This window comes from Paralichthys olivaceus, chromosome 23 (genome assembly GCF_024713975.1).
Source record: "Paralichthys olivaceus isolate ysfri-2021 chromosome 23, ASM2471397v2, whole genome shotgun sequence".
In the NCBI taxonomy this organism is placed as follows: domain Eukaryota; kingdom Metazoa; phylum Chordata; class Actinopteri; order Pleuronectiformes; family Paralichthyidae; genus Paralichthys; species Paralichthys olivaceus.
In genome coordinates this window covers 3,712,554-3,729,034 of record NC_091115.1, presented here as the reverse complement: position 1 = coordinate 3,729,034, position 16,481 = coordinate 3,712,554, and the positions used below count along the sequence as shown (strand labels likewise).

Sequence of the window (16,481 nt, the reverse complement as noted above, 5' to 3'; positions counted from 1 at the left end):
AACTCAGGAGAAGCTGCTCCTCGCTGTTTTGTGATCATGTCTCTTGTTCTCTCTGACTCTGTGACGGCTGCTCTGCAGTCCTCTATGAGGCGCTGGATGACAGTCCTGACGACATGTATTTGGACTGGTATCAAGGTCAGATATGTCCCAATGAAGGTTCTGGGCGTGTTTGCCCTGCGTGTATTATTAATATTCTACATATAATCCCTCCTCCTCATGGTCTCTTCCAACCACTGTCCTGCTGTGTCTTTGCTTTTCTCTCTGGTCTCTCACCCTCATCTTTCTTCTCTTACCCGTCAACTTCAATCTCTCTACTCATGCAGAGTTGCAAAAAAGTTGTTGTCTAGTCCCCCTGGTGGTAAAAGCTAGTGAGTCAAGTTATGGATTACGACCCATGCTTGCTGGTGTAACCCTTGAAGTTACAGAAATTGAGCAGCAAAACAAACGGTGGCTGAGCGGTGCTATGTAAGTTGGCCTGAATCAGGAGGTTTACATAGGTGACGTCTTGGATGTTTCAAGAACTCAAACGGAGCGTTTGTGTCGTTCCTTGTTTCCCTGCTGTTAAGAGAACACTGGCTGAGAGGGCTTGGAATAAAGGATCATTTGAGATTTATTACAACTAAGTTCATTTTTCTATTTTTCCAGTTCTTTTTGTCCTCAGAGCAAAGCAACCTTGATTTAACAGACAGAGCAAGAAACACAAGCACTCAGACTGGAGGTAAAACTGAGAGTCGAGCGTTAACACGTCAAGCAATACTTTAATTTATGTTCATGTTTCTAGATTTTGAAGCCATGTCGTTTTTGTTTCTAGATTTTGAAGCCATGTTTTTGTTTCTAGATTTTGTAGTTTCTAGATTTTGTGGTTTCTGTTTCTAGATTTTGTAGTTTCTAGATTTTGTGGTTTCTGTTTCTAGATTTTAGTTTCTGGATTGTTGTTTCTAGATTTTGAAGCCCTAGTATATTAGTGTCGTTTTTGTCGGTTTTTTTGTTTCTAGATTTTGTTTCTAGATTTTGAAGCCCCATTATATTAGTGTCGTTTCTGTTTCTAGATTTTGTCGGGTTTTTTGTTTCTAGATTTTGAAGCCATGTGGTTTCCGTTTCTAGATTTTGTCGTTTGTTTCTAGATTTTATAGTTTCTGTTCCTGGGTTGTTGTTTCTAGATTTTGAAGCCCTAATATATTAGTGTCGTTTCCGTCTCTAGATTTTGAAAACGACAAAATCTAGAAACAAAAACGACAGTAATATATATCGGGGCTTCAAAATCTAGAAACAACAATCCAGAAACTATAAAATCTAGAAACAGAAACGACATGGCTTCAAAATCTAGAAACAAAATCTAGAAACAAAAAACCTGACAAAATCTAGAAACAGAAACAACACTAATATAGTATAGTATGACTTCCAAAATCATGAAAAATAGTATGGAGTCCAAAATCTCCAAAAAACAACATAGTATAAGTATGACTTCCTAAATCTCTAAAAAAACGACATAGTAAAGTATGATTTCAAAATCTAGAAACAGAAATGACACAAATATATTAGGGCTTCAAAATCTAGAAACAAAAACGACAAAATCTAGAAACGGAAACGACAAAATCTAGAAACGGAAACGACACTAATATAATGGGGCTTCAAAATCTAGAAACAAAATCTAGAAACAAAAACGACACCAATATACTAGGGTTCAAAATCTAGAGACAGAAACCACAAAATCTAGAAACAAAAACATGGCTTTTTTGAAGCCATGTCGTTTTTTAGTATATTAGTGTCAAAAAAAAAAACAGTCTAGAAACAGAAATGACACTAAGGGGCTTCAAAATCTAGAAACAAAATCTAGAAACAAAAAAAAAAAACCGACAAAATCTAGAAACAGAAATCCAGAAATTATAAAATCTAGAAACAAAAACGACAAAATCTAGAAACGGAAACGACAAAATCTAGAAACAAAATCTAGAAACAAAAAACCCGACAAAATCTAGAAACAGAAACGACACCAATATACTAGGGCTTCAAAATCTACAAACAACAATCCAGGAAATCTAGAAACAAAATCTAAAAACAGAAATGACAAAATCTAGAAACAGAAACGACACTAATATTATGGGGCTTCAAAATCTAGAAACTAAAATCTAGAAACAGAAACGACACTACTATACTAGGGCTTCAAAATCTAGAAACAAAAAACCCGACAAAATCTAGAAACAGAAACAACACTAATATACTAGGGCTTCAAAATCTACAAACTACAATCCAGGAAATCTAGAAACAAAATATAGAAACAGAAACGACACTAAGGGGCTTCAAAATCTAGAAACAACAATCCAGAAACTATAAAATCTAGAAACAGAAACGACAAAATCTAGAAACAAAATCTAGAAACAAAAAACCCGACAAAATCTAGAAACAGAAACGACACTAATACATTAGGGCTTCAAAATCTAGAAACAAAAATCTAGAAACAAAAACGATAAAATATACTAGGGTTCAAAATCTAGAAAAAAAAAACACAACAAAATCTGGAAACAAAAACATGGCTTCAAAATCTAGAAACAGAAACGACACTAATATACTAGGGCTTCAAAATCTACAAACAACAATCCAGGAAATCTAGAAACAAAATCTAAAAACAGAAACGATACTAAGGGGCTTCAAAATCTACAAACAACAATCCAGGAACAAAAACAACAAAATCTAGAAACAGAAACGACACTAATATACTAGGGCTTCAAAATCTAGAAACTAAAATCTAGAAACAGAAACGACACTACTATACTAGGGCTTCAAAATCTAGAAACAAAAAACCCGACAAAATCTAGAAACAGAAACAACACTAATATACTAGGGCTTCAAAATCTACAAACTACAATCCAGGAAATCTAGAAACAAAATATAGAAACAGAAACGACACTAAGGGGCTTCAAAATCTAGAAACAACAATCCAGAAACTATAAAATCTAGAAACAGAAACGACAAAATCTAGAAACAAAATCTAGAAACAAAAAACCCGACAAAATCTAGAAACAGAAACGACACTAATACATTAGGGCTTCAAAATCTAGAAACAAAAATCTAGAAACAAAAACGATAAAATATACTAGGGTTCAAAATCTAGAAAAAAAAAACACAACAAAATCTGGAAACAAAAACATGGCTTCAAAATCTAGAAACAGAAACGACACTAATATACTAGGGCTTCAAAATCTACAAACAACAATCCAGGAAATCTAGAAACAAAATCTAAAAACAGAAACGATACTAATATACTAGGGCTTCAAAATCTAGAAACTAAAATCTAGAAACAGAAACGACACTAATATACTAGGGCTTCAAAATCTAGAAACTAAAATCTAGAAACAGAAACGACACTAATATACTAGGGCTTCAAAATCTACAAACAACAATCCAGGAACAAAAACAACAAAATCTAGAAACAGAAACGACACTAATATTATGGGGCTTCAAAATCTAGAAACTAAAATCTAGAAACAGAAACGACACTACTATACTAGGGCTTCAAAATCTAGAAACAAAAAACCCGACAAAATACAGAAACGACACTAATATACTAGGGCTTCAAAATCTACAAACTACAATCCAGGAAATCTAGAAACAAAATATAGAAACAGAAACGACACTAAGGGGCTTCAAAATCTAGAAACAACAATCCAGAAACTATAAAATCTAGAAACAGAAACGACAAAATCTAGAAACAAAAATGACACTAATATAATGGGGCTTCAAAATCTAGAAACTAAAATCTAGAAACAGAAACGACAAAATCTAGAAACAGAAATGGCTTCAAAATCTAGAAACAAAAAACCCGACAAAATCTAGAAACAGAAACGACACTACTATACTAGGGCTTCAAAAAACTGTCTAGAAACAGAAACGACACTAATACACATTAGGGCTTCAAAATCTAGAAACAACAATCCAGAAACTATAAAATCTAGAAACAGAAACGACATGGGTTCAAAATCTAGAAACAAAATCTAAAAACAAAAACGACAAAATATTCTAGATTTTGAACCCTAGTATATTTTGTCGTTTTTGTTCCTAGATTTTGAAGCCATTTATATTGGGGCTTCAAACGACACTAATATACTAAAAAACAAATCTAGGAACAAAAACAACATTAAGAAACGACACTAATATACTAGGGTTCAAAATTGAGAAACAGAAACGACACTAATATATTAGGGCTTATATATATATATAGATATATCTATATCAAGACAAAATCTAGAAACAAAAACAACATGGCTTCAAAATCTAGAGAGGAAAAAATGCAATGGCTTCAAAAATCTAGAAAGAAAAATGACACAATCAAGTATGGCTTCGATATCTAGAAACAGAAACAACTGACAGAATAAATAGTCAAACTCAAGACAGAAGTTGTAATAAACTGGAAACAACCTTTAAATGGATGTTGAGTGTATCAGCAACTGTGTCTTTACAAATTGAATCCACACAAGTTGTGATACATGGATATAAATCATCCAGCAGTTCTGACTGGGCCAGTGCTCTTCTCTAACAAGGTGTCCCCCGTCTTTATTCTCTGTGCTCCCTGGTCTGTGATGTCCACAATTAAACTAAAACTGTGTTGCTGGTGGTGTCCACTAGAAACTAAAACCTCCTTTGAGTGTGATGCCTGGTTTTCTCTTCTGAAGGTGTTTCCATGAATAATCTCTGTTGTGTGGATGAAGTGTTTTGTGTTTGTGTGTGTGTGTGTGTGAGATCTCACTCATTCTGTCGAGGATGTCTCCTCTTGTTTGAGGTGGTAACAAGGTGGAGGAAGGTTTCCTTCTCCCTGAGTCCATCTGATGCGTAAAAGCCGTAACGCTGAAACTTAAAGATCTCTTTTTCTCGCTGTCTCCCCCTACAGTCGGACCCTCTGCGGTGCAGCGGCTGGACAGCTCCACGGTGAGAACCTATTCCTGCTGAGAGGAGGAGGAGAGGGACCTTAAACTGTACACTGTATGTAACATCACACAGACTCTGTCCAATACACAGCTTTCCTCTGAACTACTGCACAGATTCAGGAGAAAAGAGCATGTTTGTATCATCAGTGAGTTCCTGAGGTGTTTGTGTCAGGCAGCTGTGATAAGGTGATGGAAGACAGACGGGTTAGCGCTGAGTCAAGAGTAACTCCAAGCTTTAGAAATCTGCTTCAGATAAATGTGCATCGTTAACAGAGGCTAGTTGACACAGTTCATTAACATGGTTACAATAGTTCAAGGCTCCTTAAAACAGGCAAACAGGCATTGTCAGGACTCTAGAAGTGAGACTCCCCAACCACCTTTTGTTCTGCCAGGAAAAAGAATTAGTTCTCAGATGCTGTTGGACTGTGCTGTCACTCTGCATCTGTATTGTAGAACTAGATGGCAACATTTCAGTTTTGCCTTATAAATTCTTAAATAGCAAATTGCAGTTTCTACAGTACTTTACATATCTGTACCGAACCGGAACACAATCAAACGATAGAACGTCTAAAAGAATTCTGAATCTACTCACAATTACTTTGTTGATTGAGATGGTTCACATGTCCAGCTCCTCCTTAGGGATCCTGGGGCGTTCCGAAGTCTGTCCTGGGGTCTCCTGTTAGTTGGAGCCTCTCTTCCAGCATCCCGGCTGAAGCTCTCCCAGGAAGACTGAGTAGTGTGATACCCCCTGAATTGTCCCTCCAGTCCACACACAAACACATCTCATTCACACCTAACACCTCACCAACTCAGGGAGGACTTCACTCACCGGTTTTTCTCTCTTTCTGCCTCATCTGATGGATGATGCAAAACTTCCTTGAGGCCCGAAAGGCTCCCATCTACCACTCATGCCCAGAAGGTCTTTCTTACCTCGACTGCCTCCCTCACCACTTGGCATCTTGTATAGAGAAAACGCAATTTAATCAAAAACATGCAGTTGTGTTACTGTGTCATCGGTCCTGATGCTACAACTAATAACGAGCAGCAGCTACCACAATCTAAATGACTTTCCTATCGTTTCTTTACTTTCTCATTAAACGTGTTTGTGTTTCCCTCCAGGTACAGTTCTAAATGGAGTCTTACTTGGGGAGCTGCTGGACGGGCCAACCCGCCGGGGAACAAACCATTCTGACGACACGCACTGCCAAGAAGCCCTGCTCTCCTCTCTGATCCCCCCGCCCCCCTGCCCGCTCCGTCCCCCGTGGTGTAGGCACCAGCTGCCGGTGCTAAACTGTCCCGCAGGCTGCTGACCCCCCCCCCCTTGTTCTCCCCATTTCTAACCTTTTACATGTACAGTAACTTGTCAAAGCATAACGTACTGTGTATTTCTTCTACAGGAGATGTGTAGGTTATCTGTAAATTAATATAAATACGCCATTTTTTAAAATATATATACACACATCTATGTATAAAAAGATATTCAGAGTTTGTGAAAAAAATGTCCCTGCCACCTCATTTAGTGGACCATAGATTAATATATGCTGCTCTTCAAACTGTCTCCATACTCCCCCGTCCCTTCCTAGATCATTTTGTACATATGGTTTTATTTTTTCATTGTGCTGATGATGATTATGACGAACCTGTGCTGCACCATTGAGAGGAAGAGACTGGATGTTGTGTGAAAACCTGCCCTCTAGCGGTGAACAAAAACACTACATTCCTGGCACCAACAAACTTCAACAACCTTTCTTATGGACTCGCCGTCACACGAGCATTTTAACGAGGACGCGTCGAAGCACTGGAACGACACAACAAGCACTTTGATACAACCGCATCAACTCAACGGACTCTTTAGTAGCCAAGGACAAAACAAAGAGATGCTGTTGCTCTCCGAAGTTGCACAAAAACTTCCTCTCAGAACAAAAGAAAAAGCAGGAGGTCATTTGTAGAACCTGTCACTTGTTGTACTGTACGTTTCGTCAGGCGATACAATAACACAAAAAGGACAAATACACAAACACTCAGCCAAGCTGGCCTTCTCGCCCGTCCCTCAGACAGTGCGTTCACAGAATAGATGAAATAACTGAAAGACAGACCGCTTCAGCTCATAGTGTGCGTAGAGTGTATATGACCATGTTGAAGTGAGGTGTCTTTTAAAACGAGAAAAACCTGTTTCTTGCTGTGACTTACATTGGTGTAACCGTTGACTCTTTGTTTCTGTCGGAGTTTCCAGGGCAACCTATCGTACGGCCCTGTTATCTGTCTTTTAGTTATTTCTGATGGACGACAACAAAGACAAGTCTTACGCTCTTAAGTTATTTTTACATGTTCGATTTGCACGAATGACGAACCATTTAATTTTGTCTCCATGTTTTGTTTTTTTTATTTATTACTTCTTGTACTTTGGTCAAAAACTAAGTGGTGAGCAAACAAATTTTCATTGTCAATAAAAAAAACTGTCAGTGAAGGAGTCGTCCACTATTTTTCATTCATAATCACAAATGTTCAGTATCAAACTGTCCAAACAGCATAGTTTACATTATTATTCAGATTACATATAAAACGTTGTAGTTCATTGTTACAAACAGAAATATTGACCCCGCATCATGGAATTGGTCAAATCAGAAAAGAGGGTACCGATTGATACTGATTAAGAAAAAAATGCATGTGTCAGCCTGAGTTCACGTTTGCGTTAGTGTCCCTGTGACATGAACATGCTGCGTGGCAGACGCAGTGAAACCAGATTGATCTGACCTCAGTTTTCTCTGTCGTCCCTTTAAATGAATTCAGGCTGCATGAGGTCTCAGGGATTTTTCCACCTGCTCCACGATGTCCTTGAAAACTTCTGCGTCCTCGATGGTCGGAGTTATCTGTGCAGAGAATACAGCTGGGTTTTTTTTTATGCTACCAAGAAAGTGATATGAGGCTACTTTGAAAACAAAAGCAAATGAAGCTAGCATAACCTCAAGACGAGCTTTACTCTGAACTGTAAGGCACAATTCTTTTTATAAAGAGCTGTGTCGTACCTTGAAGGGTTTGCCGTTGACCAGATTGGCTAAAGAGGATCGAGGGATCTTTCCGGAGCGCGTCTTCGGCAAACTTTGGACAAAGAGCACTTTCCTGAAGGCAGCGACGGGTCCGATGTTGTCTCTCACCAGCTTCACCATCTGTTTTACAATCTCCTCCTCATTCTTCTGCATGCCTAACACAAACAGACACGTCATATTATACATTATGATTATAGTCATTTTCAAATCCTGTGCTACAGATTAACTTTCATGTGGGGAGATTACTCTAAAGCAACGCTGTGCAACTTTTTAAGCTTAAAATATCAGCCTCATTAAGATGAGTTTGACGGTTCAGTCACTGTGAATATGGAGAAGGTTTCCTTCACCCCAGTTGGCTGCAGAGGGCGCTGTTGTTATAAGACTTAGTGTTGCTTTGAAATAAAAAAATCAAAACAGTGCTTTAAAGCTACACTACACACTTGACAAGCCTCACCTTTCTTGAGCACACACAGGGCCAAGGGAACATGACCCTTCAGAGCGTCCTCTAGACCAACCACAGCACAGTCTCCCACTGCAGGGTGCTGCAGCACAGACTACAAAAACACATACATGACAAGACGTAGAAGAAGCATTGTGGGGAAAAGCTTTACGTCACCTCCTCTGCTAACACTCTCCTACCTCCTCCAACGCTCCGGCAGACAGCCTGTGACCTGCCACGTTGATGACGTCATCAGACCGGGACATGATGTAAAGGAATCCCTCGTCATCCACAAAACCTGCATCCATAGTGTCGTAATAACCCTGATGGAGAAACAGCAAGGAAGATGTTTCATAACTTGGCAGCAGGTCTGCACTTGGATTCGTGCTAAATTTACATTCTTCAGTATAAACAGAATTAGAATCTGAAACATTCAGCTTCTTCTTTCAAATCTCTCACAGATCCTCACTAAGACAGGAGTTCTGCAATGGAGGATTTCAACACTAGAGGGCCACCTTTCACCACCACCCATTCTAGTACAGTTTACATCCTGTAAAACAACTGTTAGATACAAATCAAGCTTCAATTTCTTTATTACTTGGTAATAAATCAAATCAAGTCACTACTGTGCAAGTTATTTAACGTAATAAACACTGGATTGTTAGTAAGTGATTAACCAACTTACTGGGAACTTGGTGAAATAGAGTTCCTTAAACAGAGTCTGGTTCTGCCAGAGGGACAACGCAGCACCAGGTGGTAGAGGGAGTCTGAGGGTTAAAGGACAAATTTTATTTAATTCAACAAATGAAATGTTTTAATTAAATATTGCCCTTTTAACTCCTGATATGTTAATACCTCTCACAGATGGCAACGCATGAAAGTAAATAATGTTTTCTATCCATAAAATGACAAACTGGAATTATAAATACAAGATTTTACTTGATGAAGCCAAAACATTGTGTGAAAATGGATATTTCATTGTTTCGCAAAACTGCTATTGGTCTACGTGCCGCCTCCACTTGAGAGACACACACACACGCACGGCAGACAGGAGAGCAAAGTCGCTCAGTTTTTGTTTATCCAGGGACAAGTAATCCGCCCTCTTCTCGACCAGACTCTTATCCGAGACGTTCCATTTCCAGTGTGAGCTGTAGACACGTCTCTGCACAGACTGATTTTACTACAAATAGAAAAAAAAAGCGTGCCTGCTTATCATTTTAGTAGTACTAGACAAAATCAACATTTAGTTTAAAACAGATGAACCTTAGACGCTGTGACACAGTCGATATTTCCTCCGCTCCACGCTACCTTGCTCTTTGTAAATACTGAACATGACTTCATGAAACGTTTGATAGAGCTTTGAATCAAAGAATGGGGGTGGCACAGACTTAATGGCGACTGGGAGGACGTACAGTTAGACAGCTGTGTCCGTCTGTTTACAGCTCTATTTGACGTTATCCCTGGATGCACCCTACATGTGGATTCCCTAGAAATCCCTCTTGTTGGCACAGACTCAAGAACAGCAGCTGGAGAACAGATAAATCGAGTTGGGGAATGATAACAGAAGGGAAGCAGGCGAGAAGATATGGCGGCAGAAAGGGCGGGTTCACACATTTTCTCCTTTGACATCAGCAAAAAAAAAAAAACAACGCGTGATGCGTGAGCGTGATACAAGAGTGAAATATTAAGATTAATGACTGAAAGACAGGAGTTTAAATTTAATTAATGTGCAAAATGCTTCTGTGTCACATTTTAAATGTGAGTGCATGTGCGAGTGACAGAGGGAAGGCAACAGCTAGACTGTAAAACATCCACTCAGCTTACCTCACCACTATATTTCCCAGGGTTCTTGGCTTCACCTCCTGCATGTCATCATCGATCACCGTGACTGCAGGGAAGGGAAACAGCACACTGTTCATATTCAGAGGTGGTGTTATTACACACAGGCAAACTGGAAGAGCGAATTTATTAAGTTCCCTGCAGGGAATTACACATAGTCATTTTAGATTTATGTATATATATCTTTAACTGGGGGATTTAAATACATTTAGATTATGACTAGAAATTCACATGCTGGACGTTCATAGGCAGGTTTTTGTTTAGTGTGTAAAGCTGGGGTTTGTTATTCTTACCATTGTAACCTGGAACAGGTTTTCCAGCCTGGCCTGCAGGTGGTGTGAGTGAGTTCCCCAGACCAATACATGTGGAGGTGATGGCTGAGCCGGTTTCTGATGAGAGAGACACAGACAGAGAGGTTCAATGAAACCTGTGACGTCACCCTGTGTGTCCTGCTGTTTTTGAAGCCTTAGGTTTGGCAGGTCGACCACCACCTTAAGATCAGAAGTAACTGTATTTGGAGGGATGGCGCCTGACAGAGCTTGAGGACGCTTGTTGGTTTCGGATGTTTTCTTTACTGTACATGAACCCCTCAAGTGGTTGGCTGATCCAAAGAGCGTGTGCAGCACTGGGGTGCACTGCCTCTGTGAGCAGCATTAACCTACTTTACACAAAACTGTGGCAGCTCCTATGGGCTCTCAACAACTCCACCACCCAACTGTGCTCCACATGCAGCAAACGCTCGCCTGTTTGTGAGCTCTGCTCGCCCACCCAAAGAATAAATCACATTCTTGATCCAGCTCACTGAGCAAGATTACATCAGAAATGACAGAGCAGCGGACCAGCCCGGGATCAGCGTCTGTCTTCTATGTTTAACTTTCGCTTAAAAACCCTGGAGAAACGCTCCTGTGTTTCAGTCAGTGGGTGTCCATCAGTTTCTCTGCATGAATTAAAGAGAGAATCTGTCTTGTTTTCTTTTTCATCAGACTTATTTAATCTACCCATCTGTAGAGATAAAAGTGACTGTAAAAGGGATGTAAATGATCAGGGTTATCATCCAATACTGTAGTGATACACACACTGAAATCATTTTATAATTATTTATGGTGTCTCATAAAAAGAATTTGTATAATTTTTCCTCCTGGAACACTTTTATAACCAGTTTGACGACGACGAAAGCTCGAATTTACTGACAAGCTATTAGAAGTTCACCTCATCACGCACTGAGCCAAAGTTTTATGAGTTTAGCTTTTAAATTGTTGCCCCTATATACAGCCCCAATTTTCTTTCTGTATGGTCTTTAGACAAAATGACCATCTTCTATCGAACTCTGTTCAGCCCTCAATCAATCATCTTTTCTAGCCCATATTCACAAATCATAATTTGCCTCAAAAGGGATGAACGATGTGTACGAGGTGCAACATCCTCTGTCCTCAACTAGAATGAGGAAAAACCACCAAAAGTCAGGGTCGAATGTAAGCCTGAACATATTACAAACTCTTATATGCAAATGTGGCGCAAGCTATTCAAAAACATAATCGGATCATCTTGCAGGAAGTGCAGACAGCATAGATAATGCATGTGTCATGTTTCGTTCTGACATTACTGCAGCCCTGAGTGTCGTGGCATTTCGACCCGTTAATATGCAGATTTATGCAGCAAGGTGCACGATAACAGATCATTTACTGCACAGGGAGGAAGTTTACAGTTTTCTGTCAGGTGCTCCTCTAAAATATATCGATGGGAATGTACCCGATGCTTCGCCATTGGCAAAACGCCAATGATGTCTGGCATTGGCTTTCTCTTCTGAGAGCGCCAATGGCAAAAGATTCAAGGAAGCAGCAGCTATGCAAATGACAGCTCAGTTAATATGGTGATGTGCAAAAAGGAATCATAGATTTTTATCAAACCTTGAGGGAAAGGTACAGCAGAAGAAGACTTCACAGAGGTTACATACCTGTCGGCTACAAAACAGAGAGACAGGACTGCAGTGAGAGCCTGACCACCAAATAACAGAGGGACAGAATGGAGACCCACTCTTTCAGAAAAGTCTATAACCAGTCAAAACCACCTCGGGGTAACTTTAAATTGCAGCATGCTGAATGTTGTGTCAGATTGTGGGGTAAAGAGCATCAATCCATGAGATCCCAACAGAGTTCTTTGGGGTACAACGAAGCACAGGATGTTGAAATCATGATGTACTAAAAGATGTTGAAACTACGAGACATGAGGTCAGTGCGGACCGAGAAAAAAATTATCTCTTGCAGAGTTACAAATTCTTTCAGCTAAAGTGCCTCTACTACTAATCAAACAAGTGCACACTGCTCCAGAGCTGCTTCCAACTTCAGCACAGCAGGCTTCAAAGACCTGAGCTCAGGGGCAGGAGGCTGCAGTTGGTCGAGGAAAGGATTAAGTTAGCAAATAATGAGAACTAGATGGAGAACGGTGTAGAGTTTAACATATTACCCAGCCGCAGCGGCCTCTGAACTGGCAACCACGTATGCCTAATTCGTCAGTGGCAGGTTAGCTGCTCCCTGCAGGGTTCAAAGCCCCGTCAATGTCAGGAGAGACCGCGCTGAGCAACAATGATAAAAAAAAAAATGTTTTTTTTATGCCTTCAGGGGAGCGTTTAGTCCCGCCTACCTGGTCAGAGAGCAGGGTCATGACAAAGTGATGACCCAGACTTTGCTTTCCTCTCTGGCGTGGAGCAACGCATGACTCAAGGCAACGCAACACTTACAGCCGTCACATAATCAGAATGGAACCAGAGCAAAGGGGAAATAACGTAACTTGGATCTTTTCATTATGACCCGCTATGTTGGAGTTATTTAACTTTGCAGACTTTTTCATACACTGAGAAAGATTCATGCGACTCCTTTAAAAAAACAAATTACACCTGCTTACACTAAGTTTTATATTATATGATAAATAATAAACAGGTCATAAAACAGCAGCATAATGTCTGAGTCAATAATGAGCAACTATATTGGTCTGCTCATGAAGGGCACTTTAAGAAGCACTGCTGAATTAGGGCTCGACAAAACCACTGAACTGTGTCGGCGTGAGTGGAGTGTTTGAACCTGGCTGTGTACAGCAGGAGCCAGGGATCACTGGCCACAATTCAGCCTCTGAGAGTTGATTCAAAACCCAAATGAAAGCAGACAGAATAATTGGGTCTTGATATTTTACAGGCATGCAGGAAGACAGGATTGGCTGTGCCGCTTTCAGGCATGAAATTAAACCTTTACAATAAGGAAGTGCATCTGTACTTCACGGAGGAGGATGTGATGCACGTCTCGATGCATCGCCAACCATCCAGTTCGTCACAGACACATAAGAAGCCACTAATGGTTCGAAGCCAAAAAATTCACACATTGTAATGTGATTCAGAACGATGGGACGCAAGTTTAATTTGGTAGTTTGGCTTAGTGCTTTGGTTCTTTTTCACCCGTAGCATTCCTGGCCATTTTTTTTAAGAATTTTTATTTGGATCAGCATCAAATTGCACAAACTTGCAAATATCAGTCCCCTAAACCAGATGTCTTTCTGCTAATAAACAGATGCAGAAGAAAACTCATTGACAGACGCTAATTATAACATAGAAATAAATCCAATTTCACGAATGCAAAGATGTTGGAAACTAACTCGTTTATCCCAAATAGTGTCTGATGGACATCTTGAACCTTTTTGATGACACACAGATGTGAATTTGTGTATTTGTCTAAATGAAAATAAGTTGCATCACCAAAACATTTGGTCCTCACATTTACATGAAAGATGGTGAGCTGACAAGAATGGAACGCAGTCTCCAAAAGCTGACTCAGATGTTTACCAAAAAGCCTCAGCCCACATTGTGAAGGTATAATAGATCATCACACAGCAGTTGTTGTCACATCTATTCTCACATCTTGCACCCCAGAGAGAACAGATACAAGAATTATTAAAACAATATTAAGACATCAGGATTACCTGGAAACATTTAGTTGCCACGCACGTTACGATTCACCCCATTCTATCAACAGCTGAAATAAACATGGTCCCTCCACAGCTTCTATTTTGGTCAAATATTTGAACACACTGAATAAGACAGGCAGAAAGAATAGACAGGTGAGTGAATGCCCAAAAATTGTTTGTGGGCTCCATCCCTCACGGCTCTCTCTCTCTTACACGCACACACAAAGGAGTTGAGTGGTTGTCTATCTGCTTGTCTGACCGGTGATGTGAATCTTTGGCAAACACACATTCAGTTCACAAACACACACCTCGGTATCAGTCGTCTCCTACTCCCACCTCAGTCTTTTCCTTTTCTTTTGCTCCGTCTTGTTCCCTCGCACTCTCTTTTCCCTCTGTACACAAACAAATCAATCTTCCTTCGACCTGTTGGAGATGAGCTTGGCTGGTGAGAGGCATTCTGAGTGGAATGAATGGGTTGGGGCGGGTGGGAGGTGGGGTTGTTGGAGGTTGCATTGGAATTGCAGGCTGGGTGATGCGGTGGCGTACTTTCAGCTGAGAAGGTGCCATTGAACGGCTTTAGTCATTACAAGTTACTTGATGGGAAAATCAAAGATGGCTCCTGGACTTATATATATATATATCCGCAGCTCCACTATTACTTTAACAGATGAAATAACTGTCTTCTCCTCTATCAACATAACACTGCACTTCCATTCTGTCTGTGGATGTAAGATCAAGCCCTCAGAGGCAGGAGATTTAAACACACTCCTCACTCAATGCAACCATTTTTGATTGGAAATGTTCTCTAGTCAGTAGTCACACTGCCTGATATTTAGCAGGTCTTGCTCCATGTGTATGCGTATGGATTTATTTTGCGAAGACGGACAACTACCCTTCCCATGGTGTTCTTACTTTCCCATGGAGCGATTTCTGTTGATGTAGGGTTAGCAGGGAGGCTAATATACAGCAAAAACAAAACAACACTTGTCACTTAGTGTGCCAGGTCCAAAAAACAACAAGCCTGTCAGAAAATAGCCGTGGGGGGTGCTTTCTGTACATCACATATATGCAAAGCAGTGATCGTGGTTGTCCTGGTGACGTGTGGTTGCTGGGGTAACTCAGTCAGGTGCTAAACAAGATAGTCGACCTCAGGTCATTTTAAAGGACGGTGTAACGTAGGAGGATGAGGACAGAAAGAGAGCGAATCGATAGCAAGCTGCTCAGTCAGACTTTGAAATATAACGTTTTTTTTTCTTTTTGCTGTTTTCTTAAACAACACGCGTTTCAATGTTGCTCCCTTAAGACAAAACCAATAACACAACTACCTCATTTAAAATGGTTGTGAAAACACTATGAAATTTTGAAATAGGAAGCCATGAATAATGCTTTTTTGCTTTTTGCAAAATACTGCAGCACTGAAAAGACCAATGCACACCTTCAAAAGTATGGTGGACAGGTGGGTAGGAGAAAAGGCACATGCAGGTGAGAGAAGAGGAATCCCACAACACCCTGTACTTCAAATAAAACTTTATTAAGTGTAACACGTTCTGGTCCTGTGGAGGTTGACCTGATGAAGGTCGAAACGTGTTACACTTAAAGTGTTCTTTGCCAGTACAGGACAGTGTGTGGGATTCCTCTCCTCTCACCTTCAGAATTCTGCAGAAAAACACATTAAAACAGAACATGTTTGGCTTTAGAGACAAGCTTTCATGGTGTGTTTTTTCTCTGAGAATTTGAATCACGAATGAGCGAGAAGCAAATCTTACTAGAAACCTGTGGGATTAGTTCTGCTTGAAGTCTGTGTTGGACAACACAACTTGGGCTGCTCAGACTAAGAGCATCATTGGCAGTCTGCTGAGAAGCCGAACACAGGTAGAAACATAAAGGTTGGTTAGCCAAGCTTCTCTGATTGGACAGAATGTTAAAATCCAGGAAAATAACAACTACAAAGAACTGAGAGACAGAGGGGACACTCTAAAATGTGTGTGTGCGTGTGTACCAAACAGAGATGAAAGAAAGATGAGTAATCAAGTGTAACTTGCACGCGCATCTGCACATGCTTTCCCATTTACACTCAGACTCTTCAAGGGATAATTTCATTCCATCAGCTAAAAACACAGCCTCCCTTATCACTTCTCAGACACCTCGGCTCATTCGCTCCCGAGCCGACTTGATGCATACCAATTCGCTGCTTAACTTGCTAATGAAAGATTCCCATCTAGTGCCTCAGAAACCTCAGTAGACAAAAGCTACAATGGCTAGAAATGAAAGCAAGATGAATTT

General features: G+C 40.2%; 2 protein-coding genes across 15 annotated transcripts in view; one reads left to right on the top strand and one right to left on the bottom strand.

Annotated features, from left to right (window-relative positions):
* The window catches only part of ppfia2 (PTPRF interacting protein alpha 2), a 172,525-nt gene extending 165,136 nt beyond the window's left edge, over positions 1-7,389 (top strand). For 5 of the 12 annotated variants that reach the window (XM_069519333.1, XM_069519335.1, XM_069519332.1 and 2 more), the window contains one exon: positions 79-7,389. In XM_069519333.1, the coding sequence (XP_069375434.1) occupies positions 79-347 (269 nt within the window). In that variant the 3' untranslated portion in view covers positions 348-7,389. The remainder of the gene's footprint in view (positions 1-78) is intronic. The other 7 variants (XM_069519341.1, XM_069519343.1, XM_069519339.1 and 4 more) reach the window with 6 other exon arrangements.
* Positions 7,386-16,481, bottom strand: part of acss3 (acyl-CoA synthetase short chain family member 3) — a 31,298-nt gene continuing 22,202 nt past the window's right edge. For all 3 annotated transcript variants that reach the window (XM_020105463.2, XM_020105464.2, XM_020105465.2), the window contains exons 10-16: positions 10,541-10,636; positions 10,233-10,296; positions 9,094-9,175; positions 8,609-8,731; positions 8,424-8,523; positions 7,949-8,124; positions 7,386-7,792 (exon numbers count right to left, since the gene is read on the bottom strand). In XM_020105463.2, coding sequence (XP_019961022.2) covers positions 7,709-7,792; positions 7,949-8,124; positions 8,424-8,523; positions 8,609-8,731; positions 9,094-9,175; positions 10,233-10,296; positions 10,541-10,636 — 725 coding nt within the window. In that variant the 3' untranslated portion in view covers positions 7,386-7,708. The remainder of the gene's footprint in view (positions 7,793-7,948; positions 8,125-8,423; positions 8,524-8,608; positions 8,732-9,093; positions 9,176-10,232; positions 10,297-10,540; positions 10,637-16,481) is intronic.